Source organism: Kogia breviceps, chromosome 8 (assembly GCF_026419965.1).
Source record: "Kogia breviceps isolate mKogBre1 chromosome 8, mKogBre1 haplotype 1, whole genome shotgun sequence".
Lineage (NCBI taxonomy): Eukaryota > Metazoa > Chordata > Mammalia > Artiodactyla > Physeteridae > Kogia > Kogia breviceps.
Genome location: NC_081317.1, coordinates 50,642,601 through 50,666,915, shown reverse-complemented (window position 1 = coordinate 50,666,915; position 24,315 = coordinate 50,642,601). Strand labels below are relative to the sequence as shown.

General features: G+C 38.1%; 1 protein-coding gene across 22 annotated transcripts in view; it reads right to left on the bottom strand.

Moving 5' to 3' along the window:
* Positions 1-4,729: 4,729 nt before the first annotated feature.
* The window catches only part of ELAVL2 (ELAV like RNA binding protein 2), a 160,596-nt gene continuing 141,010 nt past the window's right edge, over positions 4,730-24,315 (bottom strand). For 11 of the 22 annotated variants that reach the window (XM_067041406.1, XM_067041391.1, XM_067041407.1 and 8 more), the window contains 4 exons: positions 19,127-19,280; positions 15,615-15,840; positions 8,096-8,134; positions 4,736-7,493 (listed from right to left, as the gene is read on the bottom strand). In XM_067041406.1, the coding sequence (XP_066897507.1) occupies positions 7,163-7,493; positions 8,096-8,134; positions 15,615-15,840; positions 19,127-19,280 (750 nt within the window). In that variant the 3' untranslated portion in view covers positions 4,736-7,162. Of the gene's footprint in view, positions 7,494-8,095; positions 8,135-15,614; positions 15,841-19,126; positions 19,281-24,315 lie in introns of all 22 variants that reach the window. The other 11 variants (XM_067041399.1, XM_067041404.1, XM_067041396.1 and 8 more) reach the window with 2 other exon arrangements.

The following is a 24,315-nucleotide window of genomic DNA, read 5'->3' as shown; positions in this document are numbered from 1 at the left end:
AAAAAGTTTGAGAAGCACAACTTAATATTACCATCACACCAAAAAACAAATCATCTGTATTAGGATAAGTTTCAGAAAAACTTCTAAGAAGTTCTCACCACCCCTCACTTAGGAAACACAGAATGTATGCCTTATCATTTGGTACTCAGGCCATTTAATCCTAAAACAGAAAACATGAGGAGCAATTTACTTGAAGAAGCAAAGAGGCTTTCCTTACGTGATGTACAGGTGTAAAACAGGTACTTCTTAAAGAGTAAGTTCTGAAAAGCAGAATCCTCTCAACATATACTTGAGTTCAAATGGAGAACACACAGAAGCAGCCATTCTCAAGAGATGAAATTCTGCTAAACATATTTAAGTAATACGGTAACAACTGCAATTTCTGCTTCCACATATACAGCAATAGCTACTTATCCTTTTGGATAAGTACTCAGGGATTTTTTGGTGTGAGAATCTGCATTATTTCTTGTAATTCTTACTACTTGCAACTTCACAAAAGCTACGTTTTGATAAAGGAAAAGACCTAGAACATGCCTGTAAACATATAAGGGTTTACTTTCAACACGGTGCTCAACATGGTACTTCCGGGTCTGAGAACTAAAAGCTGTGCATCTTCTGGATGTCTGCTCACCTGCATTTGTGCATTGTAGCTTCCCTCCCCCCACTCTCATGGCAGCTGCCACACCTTTGTCACAATCCAGCCCAATCCAGAGAACAAAGCTACTTCGCCAGCTGTGCTTCATTCCACAGGGTGGGTCACCCTGAAGATGGCTGCCAGTTTCTTCACATCTGCAAGGAGGTCCACAGTAGGGTTGGCTGCTTCCGAAACTGGACAAGGAGGATTCTCGGAAGGAGTGCACAATAAAAATCAGAGTTAAGAGATAGCACTGGGCTATAGACAATCTGTAGGTCAAAAGAGCCCTTCAGGACAAACAAACAAACGCCTTCCCCTGAAGGGCTATTTAAATGGGCTGCCTTTCCTGTGGTTCTTCACTGAAATGCAAGGTATGGCTATTAACCGAGTTTCCCAAACAACAACAGAAAGGTAAGAAACTGTCAAACTAAAACCTAATCTTGGAAATATCTGAGAAATATTTCGATTTTATAAGTTTCCCCTCACCTTCCATGCAGGTGATACCTGAGCGATAGGTAAGAAAAGCATGAAATGTAAATCCAACATTTAAGAGTGAACCAGGTACCATGGCACTAGAAATAGCATAACCACTAAAGAAGGATCACTTTATCATCTTAAATTATTGAGTTTGAAAAGTATACATTGTGAGAAAGAGACTGATCCACTATTCTCTTACTAGGGAGATCTAGTTTCGTTTGGTCTTTTTGCATACACTGAACAACATGCCCCAAATATAAATGACTTCTTTTAAAAGAAGTCAATGTCCTTACCAGCAAGTTCTCTGCAACTCCAAAAATCACATATAATCTATCATAGCAAATATATTTTTTAACATCTTTATTGGAGTATAACTGTTTTACAATGGTGTCTTAGTTTCTGCTTTACAACAAAGTGAAATCAGTTATACCATAGCAAATATTTTTAGTGTTACAATAGAAATGAGCAAGGTAACAAGAACAAAATTTCAATGTTTAGATACTTTGTATTTCATTATGGATTCAATTTTCTGACTAATCTGAGATTTAACTAGTTATGAACACAAAAATGTTTAATGAGCTCATAGGTCCGTATTGAATATGACTTAATAGCCCAGAAACTGTTACAAGTAGACAGAAGCTTACCTACATGTCTTTGATCAGTGTTCTCTTCGTGGATTCCCTCCCCCAATCTCTTTCAAATCCTACCTACTCTTAGTGATGCAGCTCAACTGCTACCACTTTTGTGTGGCTGCCCATTCCCACCCCACTAACTATCCTTAGCCAATACACACACACACACACACACACACACACACACACAGAGACATGTATGAGTCACTCCCATCTTCCTTTTCTTTTTAATGTACTCTGTTCACAGCATTCTTGTCTTTCTTTGTATTGTATAGTTCCTTGTGGATGTGGACAAATCTTCTGGAGAATAAGACAGGCTATGTTAAGGACAGAGAGGCATATGTCTTCCAAACAGGGGTTCATGCTTGACTGCTATAAGGTATTTGAAAACGTAACATCCATGAGTATTTCTGGGGGTTAGTATCTATTACATCTTTATCTACATCTTTAGTTTTTTATGCTAATAGTAGTATTAATAATGAGTTTGAGACCCTAAGAGTGTGACATGTTTTCATTCAAAGAATAAAGCTAGTCAGCATACTTTTAATATTCAGGATATTTTACCATGAGTGCTTTGCAAATTGTCACTCCATATATTATATGTTTAGAGAGAGCAAGACCATCCAGCCGATTCCTCCATCAACCTATCTATTCACATAGGCAATGTCTTTATTGTGTATAATAACGTTTATTTTGCTTCAGAAAGGATACGGACAACTTAATGAACAGGAGAGCATCTCAAGATTGACTAAACTAAATGATACTGATGTCGGATTGAAAATTACACAAATGAGGGACTTCCCTGGCAGTCCAGAGGTTAAGACTCCACGCTTCCACTGGAGGGGGCGCAGGTTCAATCCCTGGTCAGGGCAACTAAGATCCCACATGCCCAAGAGGCGTGGTCAAAAAAAAGAAAGAAAGAAAAGAAAATTACACAAATGAGCTAATAATCAATCCAAGAAAGGAAAAGCAGAATCTATAAGAAGAACAGAGAAGGTTCGCTCTTACGAGTCGTAAAGGGATTTGTAACAACTACAGCAAGTTAGCTGGACACCTGCTTCCAGGTGGCATGGCAGGATGGCTTGTCTGTTCTCACTTCTAAGTAAGTTTCCAAGAAGGGAAGAGCCACATCTTGCTCATTTTTACAGACCCAGGACACAGCATAGATAACCAATAAACCTGTGCTGAATAACCAAAAAATACTTCTGTTTATTTCTATGAACGAGAACACTGGAAAGGTTCATTTCAGTAACCCCATGTCAACAGGCTACCTGTATTAATGTGTAGATGTTTTAGTCCTTCCAACTTGAAGGGAACTGAGCCCACTTTTGAAAATTTTCAGAGAAAGAAAACAAACAACAGTAGAGAAAAAAATGAACCACTTGCTGAAATAACTGAGGCTACAAATGCTCTTCAAACAATAATCAATTGTTATGATTCTAGCAATATTTTTGTTTTCTTCCACTGTTTGAGGATCCAATATGGTAATACAGGCATAAAGGATCAAAACCACTGCCTCTTTTTTTGTGTGTGTGTATTTTCTACCTACACGGTATACACATACTGTTCTGGAAGTATATTAAAATGTCAACATACTTCTTACTAAAGTATATGCATTTTCTTATTTCTAGGTACCCCTTTGAGTGGGAAATTACAAGTTTCCACTACATTTTTTTGATTATCGCATAAAATAAGGCTAGGACACTTGCAATCTGTTTATTTCTAAAAAAGCATTAAGGTTAAATTGCTAACACCTTTCCTCAAATCAGATTATAATAATGTAAAATGATGTTAAGATTCAAAATTTATACTGGCTAATCTAACACTGAATTGTGATAACCTGGATGATTTGCAAGCATAAGGTGAGAAGGAATTCTGAGGAAAAAAACTTTTTTCCTCAAGCACACCAATAGTGTCACAACCTTTACTGCGAATTTTTCTCTTATCTGCTCAAATATAAAAGAAATGCTGACATGCAAACCAGTCAAAATACTGATAAGCATACAAGAGGAGAGAGGTGAGAGGAGGATGTTCCAAAATCATAAAATTAGAGTATTGAATTCCTATAATAAAAAAGGGAGTATGGAGATTTGAGATTAATTGCATGTTGGAAGAAAAGGAATTGTCTTGTCACTCAGCTGAGCTCTTGACTACTAAACTGTGAATTCAGGACAATTACTTTTAGAATGGTTTTTTACCAAAAAAGCTGACAGATACAATCAAATTAAAAGAAGCCATTTAGTATACTTTGTTTAAAAAAAAAGAAAAAAAGCACTTCATTATCGTATCAAGTCTTCTTAAGTTCTACAGAAGTAGAACCTTTGTATAAAAGATGAGCAAGAAATAATTTCCTTCCTCCACAGATCTGTTAAGGATGCTTACCAGGGTTAAATATATATGTGAAACACAGCATTGGCAGAGTTCATGATTTGTACACGTGTACTACATACATCAACCCTAACCTAATGGAAACTGCGTTTCTGATTTTAGAGGAGTCTCTTGATAATCTGGCATTGGCAACAAAAGTTACACTCAACAACAGTTGATTCTATGGGTGAATTAAATCTTGCCAGTGGCAGCAAAGTAAGTTACCTTCCCTTCTATTTGGTTTTTCTTTAGCTCAAGTAAATGTGTGAGGACAATTTCCATTTGTTTAAAAAAAAAAAAAGTTAATGGTTATTCAATCAGAAGTATAGAATGATGTCAGCATCCAATTACCCAACTGTACAACTAGCCAATGAAAGCACGTATCCCTGTAAAAATTACCCATCAAGTTAATGTTTGAAAGCTAACTTATCAGAAGGTGTCATTCAAAAAAAATTTTTTGTACATTCTACTTCAATTAACATGCCTTTTGGAATACTTTAGATAACACTGCTTTCAACTAAAGCTCTGAGGGAACCTCTTAACTCGAGAGCAAGTTTATTAGACTGAGCACAGGAGCCCCCAAAAATGTATAAAGACCTACTCACCACACTGTTCTTTCCCTTCAACTTTGTTTATTGATGTACTGAACATGAAAAAGTACAAAGAATCCAAACACAAAAGAAAACATGTACAGCCTCTTAAATACTCAACAGAATATATTTTCTATTCCAACAGATGTGAATTAAGTCATACTGTACAACTTCAAATAAATACCAGCCTTACATTTTATTAAGTGCTCTGATAAACACTGTAAAGTGAAGCACAATTTGCATGCCCTCTCATCAATGCCTTGGTTTGCTACAGTAGTATAGGAAAGAAGCATGTAGCTGCTGTTTTCCCGTGAGGGAAACCTTATTTTTTTTTTAAATATATACATGTATTTTGTTTTTTAGTTTTTTTTTTTTAATGCAGGTTAACTCTGACAATCTAAATGCACCTAAGGATATGAGAAAGTGCTAAGCCAATTGATTTCTGAATAGCATTGAGTGGGTCAGCATGAAAACTCGCTTATTCACTTTAGCACGCGCCTCACAGTATATGTACTGTACTATACTGAAAATTTTTATAACTACAATTTTAAATAATAAAAATAAAACTCAACGCAACCGCAAAGATAATGTACAACTATGTTATGCATAGCACATTGCCTGTTCTAAGGGGAAGCATGTGAGCATCTCAGTTTATACAAAAAGCAGGACGTAACTATATAGTTCTCAGTGCATCCTGATGAAGGCATTTTTGCCTTCAGCTTTTTTGAAAATTTATTATAAGCTAGATGCTAATCAGAAAATATTTTGTATTTTTTAAAATTTCTTTCATACATGGTAAAGACTTATTTTATTATTTCCCCAAATAGTGGTTTAAGCATCATACAAAGTTAAATTTCAATAGCATACAGATATTTATGATTTTTGTATGAAAAATGTAAGGAAATTTGTTCAAAACCTATGGTTATACTCATTTCTTTTTACCACAAACATATTTATAAACGAAAATGTAGCATCACCATAAACAGCTGAAGCTAGACTATCTACAGACAAAATTAGCAACAAATCTGATGCACTGTAAATTCAAGTCCTCAGGACAACAAAAGTGATTAAGCAAGACCTCAAGTAACAATGTTAATGCCATTTACAAAGGAAAAAACTGATACAAAAACATTCAAAACCTGAACATCACTTGGCATGTAAGGAAAAAAAAAAATCAAATTAGCTGAAAGGTTCATAACACAAGGTCTTATTTACATTACACAAAGCTCAGGTGTTAGCCTTGAACATAACTTTCAAAATACCTTCAAATATATCCAACTCAGATCACTTTTGCCGATCTGCTGCAGTACAAATCATGTGCAACATCTTTTTTCCTTAAGACAAAACAATTCTTCAAACAATACTGCAAGTACATCACTAAACACCATGAGCTCTATTCTGAAGGGATTTCTTTAGGAAGAACAGATTTTTTTTCCCCCATCTCTTGGTAATTTAAATTTCTTGCCTGCTCTTATATATTCTTTTGTAAATTTTTTTTATTTGTTTCAAAATCACAAATCAATGTGAGCCACCTATCACATAATAACCAGGATGATCAGACGCTCCACTGGTGATTACAAAAACGAAACCAGCAGTGTTTCCCCCATTGATTCTACTCCTTTCATACAAAGATCTCAAAAGTATTTTCTACATCATAAATCTTTCTAAATTTTCCAACCACTGCAAATTTCCTGGTAAATTTTAAAAGCTCACTAGGTGTCATATGAAGAGATTTCTCAAAGTATTCAAGTCAAAATATTTGTTCCAGGACCAGTAAAAAGTTTCTCCAAATTTTCTTTTTTATAAAAATAGATGCTTTTTTTAAACCCACATCAAAGAGGCTCTTATCTCTTTGGCAAGGTACTGCTTTACGAAAAGTTCTCCAGTATTCTTACAATAAGCGTTTATAATGTAGCCCCCCTTCCCCAACCCAAATCATAATTACAAAATAAATACTGTTTTTAACTTCATAAATAAAAATGTAAACTTCAAAATACTTTTCTCAGACATAACAGCAATGCTTTAAATGTAAACCAAACACAAAGCTAATCAGAAAAAGAAAAAAAAGGGGGGGGGGAAAGACACAACCAACTAAAGAATTACAACACAAAGCCTCAATATTTACTCACAGGTTCAAGGCAGTTATGTAAAAAGAAAAGAAATGTCTTCCCTTAGCTGAAACACTTTAAAAGGTCCACCTTCTTCAAAGAAGGCAATAGAATGCAATGTGACAGGTAAAAACCCTGTACCTCTTGTCCATATTCAAACATAAAAGATATTTAAGAAGTTTTAATTCAAATACTAGCAATAAAAAATCTCACATATTTCTTAGGATGCTAAGTAGTCATTTTATCCCCATCTCAACACTGACTTACAAAGACATTTACTAATGTATAAAGTTTCTCTTAACTTGCCTTTGTTGTATAGTTTTCATATATAAATGGACTGAGGACAAGAGCTCATTAGGCTTTGTGCGTTTTGTTTGTCTTAAAGGAGACCTGCAGTACTCTGTCTCCCAGACGGTATCCATTGAGGCTAGCTATCGCCATGGCAGCCTCATCATAGTTTGTCATAGTCACAAATCCAAAACCTTTGCATTTATTGGTGTTAAAGTCACGGATGACCTTCACGTTGGTGACAGCTCCAAAAGGCCCAAACATTTGCCACAGGATACTCTCATCTGCGTCAGGAGCCAGGTTGTACACAAAAATACACCACCCTGTTCCTGGGTGCCCAGGGATATTAATTCCAGCCAAACTGGTCATTCCATCAATGGTCATTGGAGAAAACCTACTAAACAAAATAGGAGAAACACACACACACACACACACACACACACGCACACACACACGCACACGCACAAATAGAAACAGAGGTTGGTTACAGCAATGGACTTAATTCTTTCCCCTTTCCCATATCCCAAGAGTTTCGGTAACTCCCCTCCCCACAACAGATACATACAACTATTTGAGGTTTCAACCAAAGTCGGTGTGTGGCTTGCAGTGGCATGCTACAATATCATGGTATTAATAAGTTATGAAATGGCCACATATGCTGTATTGAAAAATATTACTCACAATAGCAAAGAAATAAATTTGGAACTGGCTTCATGAACTTAAGCAGGATTGGGGGCAAGAGGGACCAACACAGACAGAAACATGCTATAACGTCGCAACGCAAGAGAAAACAAATAATAGGGTTTTTAAAGGCTAGGTGGCATCCAGTGGTATAATAATATTCCTTGAGTCAACCGTGCTTCAAAAACAGCTTTTCATTAGGTTGTACATGCAAAAGAAAACCCAACACAAACTTATGAAGGGTGTGTCACTCCCCAAATCAAAGAAACTAATCAATTATGGGAAGGGATTATGATTATCATGAACCTCTATCATTACCTCTTTACTCCATAAGCCATATTGAGCAGATTGTCCAACCTGCAAAACATACATTTAGCAAACTTCAGTTTTTAATTTTCCCCCTGATGTTCAAGAAAGCTGGGCTCGTTACTGCCATCTTCCAAGGGGATGTTTATGTATTAATTGTATGTGAAGTCTCAAAACAGTGGGTCTTCTTACATTTCTGAGAGGATGGTACCCACTGCCATAAAACAGTAGCTCTTCCAATTGATACAGTTTATCTCTACAAGGGTCAGGGAAATCACTGGTGGTCATCTGAGGAAACCCTTTCAAGAGGAAATGTGGAGGCTCTGGAATACTTAACATTTGGGTTCTCACCTTTTGCAGGCAAGTTCTAAGCATTTGACATGCACCTACATGACCTTATATTATTTTAAATTTTCAGAGCTATTAGTTCCTGAGTATCATAAGGCACTCAGATTAAGGGACTTGCTCAAGGCCAAAGAGTTAGTAAATGGTGACATCGATATTCAAATTCTGCAGTTTACACAGAATTCCATAAATTTCCCTTCAACCCCCCAAATACAAAGGACTTTCATTTCTTAAAGTGGTGTTATTATAGGTAAAAAGAACCTTACAGACAACCTCAGCTAAACCTCCCATCGCTCAATGTATTCAGCTGAGGTCCACAGAATGTAAGATGACAGACTCACTGAGCAACAAAGCAAGGACTTCAGACCCCAGTCTGATGCTTATTTTGATTGTCCTACAAGAAGTATAGTCCCACCACTCAAGGTTTAAGAAGCAGGTAGAGAGAAACAAACAAACTTGACTGAGCTTCTCTTATTTTTTTTTTTTACGAAGTAGATGGCGGTGGGTGGGTACTCTTTAAAACTCTCTACCCTTTTCCTGTTTCAAAAATTAAATTGATGTTTTAAGCACTTGATTCTTCTTGCTTTATCAGTTTCAAAGAGACCATTCTGATGTTCCACATTTGTGCAATGCGTACCAATCAATGATGTGTGTTTAGAGGAGGTAGGCATAACTGAATACCTCAACTGCCACAATGTTCAAAACTCTCCAAGTAAGACCCTGAGTCAGGGGAACATTTTTTTCTTTAACAGCCATGAACCGTTAAGTTTGAAAAATGTTTCAACCTTATTGTCTAATCCGTGGCCTCAAGTGAGGCTAGAGCACACATGAGAAAGCAACTCCTCCTAGTTTTATAAAAGCCCCAAGACACCTCCTTCTGGTCTTTCAGAACTGGACAAAGAATCTTCACAGGTTCCTATTCCCAATTACCTCTGCACATCTGTGTGTTTCATAAAATTGAAAAAAAAAGAACCGAGTTGATTGTAATACAAAGTACTATAAAAAAAAAAGGAACAAATCACAATGACAAAGGAGCCTCATAAGTGTGTGGTGTGTGCCTTGTCCCTCTACCCTCTCAGGAGCAGTTCAAGTTCATTACTCATTGTACCACTAATCATGGAGCACAGACGGATTGGGTCACTACAGGTTTACAATTAGTACCTGTTTACTGAATAAAATCATTGAGGTTACTAACATTACCCTTAACTACTTAATCCAGAGTAAGAATTATCATGAGGGCAGGCTGGGGAGCCTGTTTGCACATGCAAGGGAGAGAGCACATGTATGGAAAAAGTACACAGGTGGGAGGGGGATTTTGTTTTGTGCAGAGGTAATGAGTATAGTCAAAGATGCCATACCCTTATACTCCAAAGTAGAGGCCATAAATACCAGAAATAAGGATGCAAACAAATTAGTATCAACAACAATAAAGTAATCTGATACAGATAATTTCATAGAATTGCTGAATGATCAATACAGAATGCATTTGGCATATGACACCAGTAGAACAGAATAGCATATTGAGGTCTGCTTCCAAAGTACTCAAAGGCTCAGATGCAGAGACACCAAAACAGAGTCACATCATCTCTGCCCATTAATTGTGCAGACTCTATCACCACCAGCTTAGGACACTAACCAAAAGTCCAGAGACAGAATCTCCTAAGCAAGTTTTCAGTATTTTCAAAGTAGGGTAGAAACCAAAACTGCCTCAGAAGTGGATTACATGTGTTAAAAGGAGAGAGATTTCATTTCTCACTCTCCACCCCAGGATTCTGCAGGCAAGAGACCTAGGATTTTTATACTAGGATCTCTGAGGACCCTCTCAATGAGCCTCATATTTGCCCTACCCGTGAAATCCTGTGTGACACCACGATCCTGCCCACTGATATCTTCACTCAATATTCACTTTAGAAAAAATGCAGTCCTATGGAATTCAAGCCAAGTTATCTGCCTCTCCCTCTCCCTCTTTGCTCTCCTTGCCCCTCCCTCCTCTCCCATCAACAAGGAGGAACATGGCACTAAGAAACAGGACCTAAGCAACACTGAAAACCCCCGCCTGCCCACAGTTGGAACTAGCAGTTTACCCTGCTCTCAGTGCCACACACCCACAGGAGCTGGGAGAAGGCAGTGTGTGCTCCACTAGGGCACCATGTACCCCAAGCCTTGTAGAAGTTGGAAAACTGTCAATTAGGCAGTTAGCTCAGACACAAGGACCACTATTACTCTCCAGAATTATACATTTTTTTCTGGGTCTGTCCAGAGTTCAGGGACAGCCATCTTTTGCATGTGATCATTTAATGACAGAAGCCAATTTTTAATGGAGACCACGTTAATAGCCTCCAGAATGACCTAGGAGGGGTGTGTGTGATGATATACAGCTGTATGGCAAATAAATATTAAAGTGTCTAATAAAAATTTTTTCTAATTTAAAAATAAAGTATTCTTTACTCATATTGAATAAATGCACATTGCATCCAAAGCCCTCACTCAGTTCCCATGCATCACATACTTTCCTGAGGGAAGACTGAGCAGTGCTCAAAGGGAAAGTGACAAACACCTGTTCTTTAGCATGGGCATAATCCACTTTACAAATAACACGTTAAGTGGATTTGAAGGATTAGATTAGAAAACCTAGATTTAGGGCTTCCCTGATCATCACCATCAAAGGGAGGATGACACCAGTAAGGAAAGCCCAAGTAAATAAGAAAAGGGAGAGTTGATTATCTCTCCTACTCCTAGTACAAGCTACACCATGAGGTTAGAAAAAATAATCTAACATGTCTCACATGAAGTCAGACAAGAAATTCCAAATTATCAAGATCATAATTTCATGACTCTTGCTTTAAAAGTATATTATTTACTAAGGTATTATTTAAGTAAAAAATGAGCCAGTTAGCATGATTAGCAGAACAGTGATATACTGTTTATTTCATCCTTATTTTTATTTTCTGTGTATGATTAGGGTTTATGAATTAATGAATATAATAGCACAAGCCCCCATGTGCATATAGTTTATGACTACATGCCTAGTTTCTGATTATAAGTGGGCAATATTTTGAATAGAATATTCCCATTTCAAAGTTAGATGTTTATAAGTAGAGAGTGAAAAGAAGGTATCTGCCCAGTTTCCAAGAAATTTAGCTGACTATGGGAGGGCCTACACGCAGGTAGAAGGGGAAATGTCAAAGTGAAAAATAAAAATATACAGAGAGATTACTAACGGGTAAGAAAATAAAACTCTGGGGCTTCCCTGGCAGCTCAGTGGCTGAGAGTCCGCCTGCCGATGCAGGGGACACGGGTTCGTGCCCCGGTCCGGGAAGATCCCACATGCCGTGGAGCAGCTAGGCCTGTGAGCCATGGCTGCTGAGCCTGCGCGTCTGGAGCCTGTGCTCCGCAACGGGAGAGGTCACAACAGTGAGAGGCCCGCGTACCGCAAAAAAAAAAAAAAAAAAACCTCAGAACTCTACAAATAATGGTTCTCAAAACCTCGCTAAGATCACCAACCAACGGGCTTCCCTGGTGGCGCAGTGGTTGGGAGTCCGCCTGCCGATGCAGGGATACTGGTTCGTGCCCCGGTACAGGAGGATCCCACATGCCGCGGAGTGGCTGGGCCCGTGAGCCATGGCCGCTGAGCCTGCGCGGCCGGAGCCTGTGCTCCGCAACGGGAGAGGCCACAGCAGTGAGAGGCCCACGTACCACAAAAAAAAAAAAAAAAAAAAAAATCACCAACCAAGATCTGCTTTGAAGTTAACCCACAACAAGATCATCAACTCATCTCCTTATCTAATTCCTCTAAAAAGAGAAAAATCAGGAGGATTGATACCAGTTTCTTCCCAAAGTAAATTGTGATAGTGCAACCAGCACATGCCTTAAATGAAACTCAAGTGCTGATTTAAAAGGCTCCTTTAAAAATGCATAAAGGCTTACTATAGAAGCAGGCACACAAGCCATTAGACTAGACCACATTCAATAAAATTAAGGCTGCTCCACAAGAAGAGAGATGAAAAAAATTTGGCTGAAAGTTTAATTCAGATACCATGTCCCAAGAACATACTTAAGAACATACTTACATTATCCATCCAAATAAACAAGGCCGGTCTTATTTTGAAAACTGTAGTCAATTAAATAAGCATATTAGATTAGCAGGGCTCATGTTAAAATAATTCTGTTTCTAATTATTCATATGGGTTGACTGAGCCATAAACCTCACAAGCCCACTTTTAAACTTAACTCTCATTACATGGATTTTAATTTTTTTGAACCTTAAAAGATAAGGTACATTTCATAAATATTAAAAACATCCTTGGCTATTAATATTTATAACTTGTATTCGCCAATCTCTCTCAACTCCTGAGGCACTATGACAACATAAAAACACACAGTGCAAGAGTGTCCGCAGGAAGGTGACAAACTCAAGGCTGAAAGCATTAGAACACAGATACTAGAGACAAAAGATCTAGGTAATGACTTAGGCCTGAACTATATAAGAGCAAAATACCAACAAAGCAAGCCAGTCCTTCAATTCAAGTCTTTCTGAGATGAAAGAAGATTCAACCTTAATTCAATAGAATAAGGGGAAAAAAATCAAGGTAATGACAGACCAGGTTCAAAGATATTAAAGAAAAGCAACCAAACACACAACAGGCTAAACTTAAAATCTAGGAATAAAGACTCTCAATTTCTTGTAACACTGAATCTAAACCAAACACCTTCACTGAGCTCAAAGACTAGTTCATAATTTATTATCTGAAGATGGATTATGAGAAGTGGGGTGAAGGAGACAAGAGTTAAGAATCTGAAAGTACAATAAACTTCTTCCCCATTTTGTGAAACCAAGTTTCCCTTAAAACAAACAACACTTATTCCCTTTTTCCAAAATTTCTTTTTATAGGAGATAAGGAAAGTAAGAATTGCTAAGTTAATTATATACGGAAGTAAAAGATAAAAGCACAGAATGGGCAGAAGATATTTTTTAAAATATTGAATCTGATCATCAGAACATCCTGTAAAGCTTTACCCAATTAAAAAAAAAAAAAGCATGGGGGGGGTGGCTAGATGAAGTTGAGAGCAAATAAAATAGCTACCAACAACCTAATATTTGAGTCTTCTACATGCCTTGCCATTTCAATAATCAGGCATTCTCCTGGAGATCCTATCATTTCAGTCCTCTTGTTCAATCTTTCCCAGAATTCAATATTGACTTTAAGAGCACAGTTTTACTCAGTAACTACCATAAAACAAAAACCAGAGATTAAATTGGGAAACACCAAAAATAACAATTTAAACTAATACAGCTTTCTACTAACATCAAACATCTTGTATTTTCACAGTATTAAAATCAACCAGTAAGTTTCAAAGAACTTCCCTACCTAAGCTCAAAATTCTTTTCTAGGCCCCAAAGAGCTCTGAAGTTAACTGGATAGGCTGCCTAGGAAACACCTCTAAAATTCCTTCATGCGTGTCTGTGCTAAATTTGCAAAAAAATATTACTCACTTAAGATGCCACACAGGAAACCTACAGGCAGAGCTAGGAAATGGCTTTGTGAAATTTCTTTCTCCGCAAGGGCAAGCAGCAAGCAGCCTCATGCATGTCTTCCTCCAGCCCAATCACCAACCACCACAGTCAAAAGTGGCAGTGTTTCCTTTCTACCAATGCTTTTTTTAAACCTTACAAAGTTAAAGCAGAGAGTGAAGTGAACACAAGGCTTAGTCAACTTGGTACCAAGTCATACAGTTCCAAATGGGGCCTCTGACAGTAAACCCTCTTCTCCCAAGGCAAAAGCCAGGCTAAGTAGGAAATGAACATGGTGTTTACGGAAAATTTCTTTCTCATACCTCAAGTGACATCATTTTTTTTAAAGGAGATATTTTACTAATTTTTATCTTTACTCTCTTCAGCACTCTAAAACACCTGAATGAAAAAATGCACGTGATATAAGCTAGAAAACATATAACTCTTTATTAAACTAAATTTGTGATTATATTTTTGGTAATTAACTATTCTGCTCCAGCAAGGAAATAAAATTGATATTCACTGGTGATAAAAAACAAAACAAAAAAATACTAGCATGGAGGTTACACGGCATTATGGCTGCAGTATACCATATGGCCAAAAAGGATACTAAAAATGTTACGGAAAATAAAAAATGTTTATGTCTCTGTGTTCTGTTAAACATCTAAAAGTCACCATTCTTCTCACATGCAGATTAGGGATTTTTTTAAGTGACTTATCTGGTTGTTGCCCCAGTATTAGAATAAAATTTGAAAAATTAGAATATTTATACCCGTCTATGAGATAGGACATCCTCTTTGGGCTAAAAATGCATGGTCATTCTTTGGACTATACGGAGGTTAGAAAACTAACACCCACGGGCCAAATCCAGACTGCCATCTGTTTCTCTACAGCCCAGGAGCTAAGAATGGTTTTTACAATTTTAAAGAGTTGTTTAAGAAAAAAAAAAGACACGCATCAGAGACCATGACCCACAAAGCCTAGAACATTTACTATCTGGGTCTTTACAGGGGTTTGCCAACCTCTAAACTGCAAGGAATAAAAACTTAAAAAGTGAAGAAGGACCTATTTATAAAAACGTAATGTCATCATATAAGTTAGGTACCCTTAGTGGTACACATATCATAAAGCAAAGTAACTGAAAGAGCTTGACCTAAAAATTAAAACACAAGAATAAGATCTTATCAAGAAAAAAACTAAAAAGGGGAATTTGAAAGCACTGGAAACAGTTAAGAAGACCCCAGCATTCTGTAGGTCAGGGTTTCTCAACCTCAGTACTAGTGCTGTTTGGGACCAGATAATCTGTTGCTGTTGGGGGCTATAACTGTACATGCAAGGTGATTAGCAGCATCCCTGGCCTCTCCTACTAGATGCTAGTGGCACCCCCCACTCAAGCTGTGCCCACATAAACGTCTCCAGACACTGCCAATGCCCCCAGAGGGGCAAAACTACTACTGGCTGAGAACCACTGCTGTAGGTTATTGTCCTTTTGTCCCCACGCTGGATATTTGCAACAGACACTATTCCCAAGTAGGTTTTCTCTGTGCCCATAAGAATAAGAAAGAAAACAACAATAATCATAGCAAACCGGAGACCCTGTCAGTAAAAGTACTGAACAGTGAACCTGAGAGTTCTGAGTTGAGTAGCTGGGCATAAGAACCAGACCAGACTTACCTAAAACGCTGTGCCTGCTGAGCTAGTGGTCCTGGATACCTTCTGTTTGGAGACTGGTACAGCTGGGAAAGGATGGCCTGATTTGTTTTTTGGCTTGGATTATTAGCAAACTTTACAGTGATTGGCTCTGTGGCACCAGGAGGTTTCTGGCCATTTAGGCCTTTGATAGCTTCTTCTGCCTCAATCCGCTTGTCAAATCGAATAAACCCTACACCCCTTGATATGCCTAAGGTAGATGTAGGTAAGGATTTGGGAAAGAGGGAGTGGAAGGAGACAGGAGGGAGAGAAGAAAGGATAAATTAATTTTTCCTTCTCAAGAACATGTTTTCACCCACATATAACATCTGCCACAAAATCACATGAGGAGAAAAGTTTTACCTTGACTTAGTAGCAATTCAGTATAGTATTACAATTTTGTATTTTTTTAAATATATGAAATGCATTAAATTAAATTAGCGCATTTTAAAATCCATTACCACATGCTACCAATAAGCCAAGAAGAAGAAGAAAGCACACAAGCATATCCATGTTTCCTTTCCCCACCTTCTTCTCTCCCTCTCATGCACTCACACTCTTTAATAAAGTCAACAGTATGCCTGACTTGTACTTTTCAAATTATGCTATTGGACAAACAGTTCAGGAATGATGGGCACAGTAGCTCTTTTTCTTGTAACAAGGAGAACAGAAACAGACATTTGCTAAAAATGCTAAAAATATATGCACAGTGGTAGAAAAATATATTTCAGCTACATTTTTAAACAATATAATTCTACTTAATCATATTATATAGGAAACCGACCCTTTAAGAAAAATGTCTGAAGAGGCTTTTCTGGTGCCCTGAAGTTCCCCCACTGTTTTTAGCTGGCTGTTCTTTATTAGAGAAATAATATTATATGGAGAAAAAGGAGTGAAAAAGGAAGTAGAGTTTAAAAATAAATAAGATAGAAGTAAAGCCTCAAAGCTTGCTTTCTTTGGCAGCATTTACTTCTGACTACGGAATGTCATTCCCTGGTTCCCGCTCTCTCCACCCTGAGACAAGAATGGGGGAAGGCAGAGGGATGGCCAAATACCTGTCCAGCTTTTGAGAAATGGTAGCAGGAAACCCAACTCATTCCATTTAATTAGCTTAACAGGCTATTTGGGGTGGCCATAGCTGGCCATCATGAGATTAGTAGTTGTAGGGAAAGACTTTCTTGGCAAGCAAATTGGTAGTAGCAGTACCAGCTTGGGACTAGCAGTGAGAAAAGCCTAGATGAGTCAGAGTATGTCACTGAAGAAAAGAGTGAGAGGTTATTAAGAAAGATAGGCTAAGAAAATGTACTAGACCATTATGATTTATAGGAACTTTAAAAAAGAATAAAGTTCTGCTTGCTTTACAATTAATACTGTGTAAGTTGAATGGCTTAGAATTTTACTCTAAGGTAGATGAGGCATTTTTTCCATGTACACTTACCTCAGACAGCCCCTATCACTTCACCTTTCCTATTTAAGCTATACCTGCTGCACATTATTACCACCTGATGGCTGAATAACAAAATTGCAGAATTTTTCATTTTAGGCAAAGTGGAAAATTTCACTCTATAAAGTCATAAGTATAAAGATGAAATGGTGAAATGACAGCAAATCTATCCTTTCAGTTATCTATTAAGAATGAATAACCCCTAGGACTTGACTATTCCATAAGGAAAGCACTAGATAAGCAACGAAATGGCCTCTATATAGGATGAGTCATCTAAACCTATGGTCCTCAAACCTGAGCACGCATCAGTATAACCCAAAGGGCTTGGTAAAATGCCCACTCTGAGAGTTTTATTCATTAGGTTTTGGGTGGAGGCCAAGACTGTGCATTTCTAAGGAGGTTCCAGAAGGATGCTGATGCTCCAGGTGCAGAATCACACATGAGAACCAGGGACTAAACCAGGAGGTGGCGAGATAAATCCACCTGTGAGCCTACATACTCAGGATGGACTTGCAGTTAAGAGATGGGCTTTCTGTATCACAGGTGAAAGAAATCTACTTTTGATTCACAAGTCCTCACTGAGAATGAATGAATGAAAAAGCATGAATAATATGAACAAAATATCAGGCCATTTTTGTTGCTCTAAACAAATATATCTAGATTGCTAAGTCTGGATTTCTATTTGACCCCTTTAGCAGTCTGTGTGATACAATACACTGTGTGATAGAATGTATGATAATTACAAAATGCAGCTAAGAAGAAAAGACCACATTTTTATATACCCTCACTGGACTAAATTTTCTCCATATAGCAAAACCTACAGGCCATTCTCCCAAGTATGTGAATGATGGTAGATATCACTTTACTCAGAACTCAGAAGTATGGTATTCAGACTCTGTAAGAGGTTAATTAACAGCACAGAGGGGCATAACATAGGCTGCTTCTGATCAAATTCAGATCAACTAAATTGATCGTCACTTGAAGAATTAAAAACTTGGCCTGATTTTACTCTGTGGTCCATTGTTTCTTTAAAAAGAAAAAAAATCACACGTTGTAATGTACAACTATCTCCACTGGTACAATAATTATGAGAGAGAGAGAGAGAGATGGGAAAGATGAGAGAAAGAGAATAGGGAGAGTGAAGGAGGGAAGAAAGAAGAAACACGCGGAAAAAAGAAAAACCTATTTTCTTAAAAATCAAACAAACAACCCCCACCTACCCAAAGAAAAAGACTACCCACAAAATCTTAATGTGACTGCTTGAGTATATGGCACTATAGGTTATTTTTTCCCCCTCCTTACCATGTTTCCCTAATTTCATTATGTTTTAAAAAGAATATTGCTTTTACAATAGAAAAATATGCCTGTGCCTTATTTTTAAGATCCATAATCAAATCTTTATTGCTAGTTTTTCTTTAACTAAAAGCTTTAGCAGAAGATCTAGCTCCCTTACATACAAAATTTTTAATAAACATATTAGTCTTTTTATTTTGGTTTGGTTAAAAGTAATATAAGCAATAAAATAAATTTTTAACATTCAAAATTTTAAACTCTTACTCATGTCTATACAACACAGCATGGACCTGAAAAATAGCCTTAACAGCAATTACCAGTGTAGATGTAGTGTAATCTGCTCCTGGAGAATTAGCTGCATTAAACTATGCTTTTCATAAAAATAAGATTGTTTATTAGTACTTTATAAGGAGGATGGGAGCTTTTTTCATGCAGCAGCTTGGAAATGAAGATTAATTTTTAGTAATCATTTGTAATAACTTACACGTAATAATTATACTTGTAAATTTATTATAAGCCACAAAACAGACTCCAAACCTGCACCTTTGCAGAGGAAATGACTCAAGCTTGCTCACTATACTCCACAATCTATTCTTATCCATGCATATCTATGAACAGTCGCAGCAGAAAACTGCATTTTCTGGCCCACATATACCTTTGATGTGTTCCAGAGGCAAGACTTCTGTATGGGAAGGCAGAATATTTCACCATCTGCCAGTAGGGGAGCAGAAAAGATTGTCCAGAGCAGCTGCCTACTTACCAGTGACCTGGTCAACCAGAATACGAGAAGTAATAATGCGTCCGTATTGTGAAAAAAGTTGTTCCAATTCCTTCTGTGTCATTGTTTTCGGAAGTCCACTGACATATAAATTTGCATCTCTGATAGAAGCTGAACTTGGGCGAGCATAGGAAACCTGGAAAACAGCAATGAAACGTATATGCACACTCAGTAACCTCCCTTCCAAAACCCAAAAGCCACCTCAAGTTAGTTAGCAGCTTTTGCATTAGAAGTACACAAGAAACACTGAAGTTCAAGCAAGTCCAGAGTGAACTGTTTCATTTCTGGAGAAATTCTCGACAAATGAGAAATGCCATTCCCTTGCATGGAGAGAAGACAGTATTTACCCCTAGCTTTGTAAGTGTTCAAAACAGACTAATGGTGCACATAGCAGAGTACTACTCATGGTAATAAGCTGTCCTCAAGGGGGGAAATCCCCCTAAACTAGGGATTTAGGCTCAATCAGAAGAACAAGCTTAAAGATTCTAAATTCACCTGACACATCTGTGTGAACTGTTTTTGCGCTTCTCCCATCTCAGGGTTGGGGGTGATGGTACAAAGTTTCTGAAGAAGTTATTATAAGTACATCCTTTTGATTTATTCGAAAATAGCTATCGTCCTTAAATTGCAAGAAGTTGAAGTATGGATGAACTATACCTCCCGCTATCCTTTGCCTACTATCTTCTTGTCCACAAATCTCTTTAATCTTGATTTTCAAAAGGTCTTAAGTCCGTCTATTGGTTTATTGACTTCACCTGCCATTTTAGGTATCCCTTCAAAAAGCTTCCCATCTTTGAGATATAGTGTCCAGAATTCTACCAGGATGGAAGACACAACAAGTCCATGTGTATTTATCAGCAACACTTTACATGAACTCCAGGAGGAGAGGAGCTGTATCTGTCTCTCTTATCACTGTATCTTAGCACATCACACGTGCTAGAATATCTGCTGAGTAAAGCCAGGCTAGTACCCCATTGATCCCGTAGGTCCACAACAGTTTGCAAGGCACACAGCATTCAAGGAGAGTTCATCAAGTCATCTACATCTTGCCCAAACTGTGACCAATAGCTCTGGGCCTGTAACCTATCTCTGCCAATTTTAAGTTAGCGCTGAGTCTCATGTGCTATTTTGACCTCATTTCCTTTAGTTTAACTGTAAGCTCTTCTGGACTGACTACTAGGACAGGAACTTCACAGTATACCCCGTCTGCCAGATCATTCATAAAAATGACCAATGAGGGCTTCCCTGGTGGCGCAGTGGTTGAGAATCCGCCTGCCGATGCAGGAGACACGGGTTCGTGCCCTGGTCCGGGAAGATCCCACATGCCGCGGAGCAACTAAGCCCGTGAGCCATGGCCGCTAGGCCTGCGCGTCCGGAGCCTGTGCTCCGCAACGGGAGAGGCCACAACAGTGAGAGGCCCGCATACCGCAAAAAAAAAAAAAAAAAAAAAAAAAAAATGGCCAATGAGTCTACTCCCGGGCTTGATTTGGTGGAGTACCATGACAAGACAACTTCTGCCTGTTCATTGTAGCCATTAGTATCCACTTTTAATCTGGCTCACTGCTTACTGCAAAACAAAATTTTAAAATACCTTTTCAATTTAAACAGTTTTTGATATTTGGTATGAAACACCAAATATTTTCTCCATGATTTCAATTATGTCCACAGTTCTCTGTGTTATCACTATTTTTTTCTTTCCAGAAAAAAGAGACAGGTTTTATAAAAGTCTTGCTCTCTTTCACCCCAATCCCCATAGTGTTAACATTTAATACTCTTACCCTTTATTCAACAAGTTTGCTCATTAACAAGTGAAACTACACCTGCTGTTCCAAAAGCTGTATTTGGAAGTCACATTAGCACTGTCTTATACTACAGACACAGGTAATTTGGAATAGTGGTGGAGAAATGATAGATAACTATTCACATACTACTCCTTTTCTCTTTATGCCTAAATACTTAAGAACAATGAAGATCGGGGAATTTAAATGTAAGTGAAAATTAAGAAATGAAAGAAATTTCCAAGTGCTCAAAATAATTCAAATGGAGTCTAATCTTGGGACTGATAAAAACTGATAAAAACAAAGCAAATTAACTATATGTGCAGTCAGTGATGTGAATACACGAACACCCAATTTCTTTTCTAAAATACAATCCTTCATTACCTGGGTAAGCTAAAAATTCCACCACTCAGACACCCTTAGGATCTAGGACTCCAAGGCTTTATTTCAGTGGCAGGGAGCTCTCACCAAGTCAGCTGTTAGTCTGCTCCAGATTGTGTGACTGAAGTGTTCCCCTTAAAAAGAGCCACTTCCCATGGGCAACAGAATAGGCATCTACACATGCTCAGAGTTAGGTTTACTTCCAATGACTGATGAAGCAGGCAGCCTCAACGCAAGCTCAAGCAAAGGTGACACCTCTCTAACCAATGTGCCTGGGCTCAAAACCAGGTTTAATTCATTAAGGGCTCTTGAATTTGAACAAATTTTACCCTCCTTGTATGGTTAATAGGAATAATAAAATAATCTCTAATCCACCTAAACTGCTATTAGCACAGAGCCTAAAAACCTAGGTGACTACACTATATTTACCTCTACATGCATCTGAGAATGTAAGTAAAGACCTAGACCATTACAGTCGAGTGTAACCTGAGTCCCTTACTGTGTTCCAGAATAATTTACTCACGCAGTGACATTCACTGCTTTGTGCATTTCAGAGGAGTGTGGGTGGAGTGTTTTAAAAGTTATCCTAAAATATATTTAGGAAAACGGGTTTATATTTAGTGCTTATGTAAAAGCTTTGAAAACATACTTGGGTCAGTTATGTTATCTGCATTTTTTTTTCTTTCAGTGTCTGGTCTTCATTTCACATTGCTTCTTTAATTCCCAACCTGTATTGACTATATTTTCTTATTTTCTGTATTCTCAATGCTCTGGCATTTGTGGCCTTGATCCTAGAGAGACTGCCCCTCCCAGGAATAGCTAATTCTAGAGATAGTAAATGACTCCCCCGTGAGGTACCTTTGACACACAAACCAGTCAATCCAGAGACCACACCCCCAACTCCTTTATCAAATCCTCACATCAAGCCAAATATTCCTCCTGCTCTAAATCAGCTTAGGGCCAGGTACCATACAATCAGGGACCACCCTTACAGACCAGAGCCCTCCAAAACTATTCAAACTACCCAACGCCAAACTTATTCAGTGTACCTGTCCTGCCTTCTCCTTAGCTTTCCACTAGGACCCAACAAAAGCTCTGAGCCATGCTCTGCCCTCTCCCCTCTGCCTCCTAGCCATCCCTGGTGCTTGCCCATGTGGCTCTGCATGGAACGTTGTGCCTCCTGTTTCTAGAGATCTGTTAAGTATAAACTTCTTCCTTCATAACAATCATTTATGTGTCCGTATGTAAGGTAAGACACCTGATTAAAACAAATCCCAGGTACATTTTTAGAGCACAGATACATTAAAAGGGCTCCAAGAACCAATAACAAACATTCTCAAAATATTGTTTTTCAGTAACTTTGTCAAAGAACTGGTTCCTATCACCACAGGCAGAACGGGCGACTGATTGTATAGAAGCTCATGGTGGTAACAATATTTCCATTTAACTGACACTTAGGGGCTTATGGGACTTCACCATTTGCAAAGCACTTTCAGATACAGTATTTTGTTTGTGCCTCACAACAACCCTGTGAGGGCACACATTAGTATTTTATAGCTGGGGAAACAGATATAGACAAGGTAAGTAAAATTCCTAAGGTTATACACAAGTGTTGAACTCTGGCTTAAAATTCTGATCTTCTGAACCCATGTCCTTGTCTGGTTTTCATGCCACAATACCACATTACAGTAACTAGCTCATCAGTGCACTTGTTCTGAGAGTTTGAAAAATTAAATTAATCTTGATTGTTTCTTAAATGCACACACAGAGTGAAACTGAGGAGGACAGACAGTAGAATAGGATGGCACCAAAAATTACAGTTAAGTCAAGTTATTTTATTTCATTTTCCCGTTAATATTTTTTTAAAGCAACTTTTCCCAAGAAACGATGAGTGGCCACTAGTTGCAATTAACTGGAAAAACTATACATCATAATAAGAATTCTGAAATTAGTTTTATTACTTTCTAAGTTTTAGAATTCCATTAAATGAGCATCGTACCACCACTCCCCCTTGCCCACTTCCAGGAAATAAAGATGAAAGAAGGGCAACTTCTCTCCTCCCAGATTAATGTGCTATGTCTCCCCTCTATACGTTTTGTTGTTTCTTGGGATTAAAGCAGCCCCCCCTCCCCTCTCTATCAAGGATATCACTGTCAGCAACATCCTCCCTTCCAGGAAACGGAAAGTATTTCTTCCTCTTCTTCTACCTCAAAGGATTATAAACAGAAAACATACTTAAGACCAAAGTAGGCAGAAGACTTGCAATGGGATATGGACTTGTATTTTACTTTGGAGATTCAAATCAGTTTCCAGACCAAATTTTCTATCTGGCAATTATCAGCAACTCTTGACTCTGACTTCTCTGTGGGTCTGGAGCTCAAACTGGTGCCTGGCTTTCATACTTAGCTAGAGAACCACTCTTGGGCTACCTGAAACCTCAAAGTGTTAAGCCTATCTTTGTGGTTCTTCAAGACTAAAATAAAACCCCGTGGAGAAGACCCAAGAGATGGTTTTGTTTTATGGCAATTTCTTTATTAGAAATACTTCGATAAAATTGAGTTATTTGTAGTGAGGTGGATGGACCCAGGGTTTGTCATACAGAATGAAGTAAGTCAGAAAGAGAAAAACAAATACCGTTTGCTAACACATATATATGGAATCTAAAAAAAATTAAAAATTAATGGTTCTGATGAACCTAGGGGCTGGACAGGAATAAAGACGCAGATATGGAGAATGGACTTGAGGACACAGGGAGGGGGAAGGGTAAGCTGGGATGAAGTGAGAGAGCAGTACTGACATATATACACTACTAAATATAAAACAGCTAGTAGGAAGCAGCTGCATAACACAGGGAGATCAGCTCGATGCTTGGTGACCACCTAGAGGTGTGGGATAGGGAGGGTGGGAGGGAGATGCAAGAGGGAGGGGATATGGGGATATGTCTACATATAGCCGATTCACTTTGTTATACAGCAGAGACTAACAGATCATTGTAAAGCAATTATACCCCAA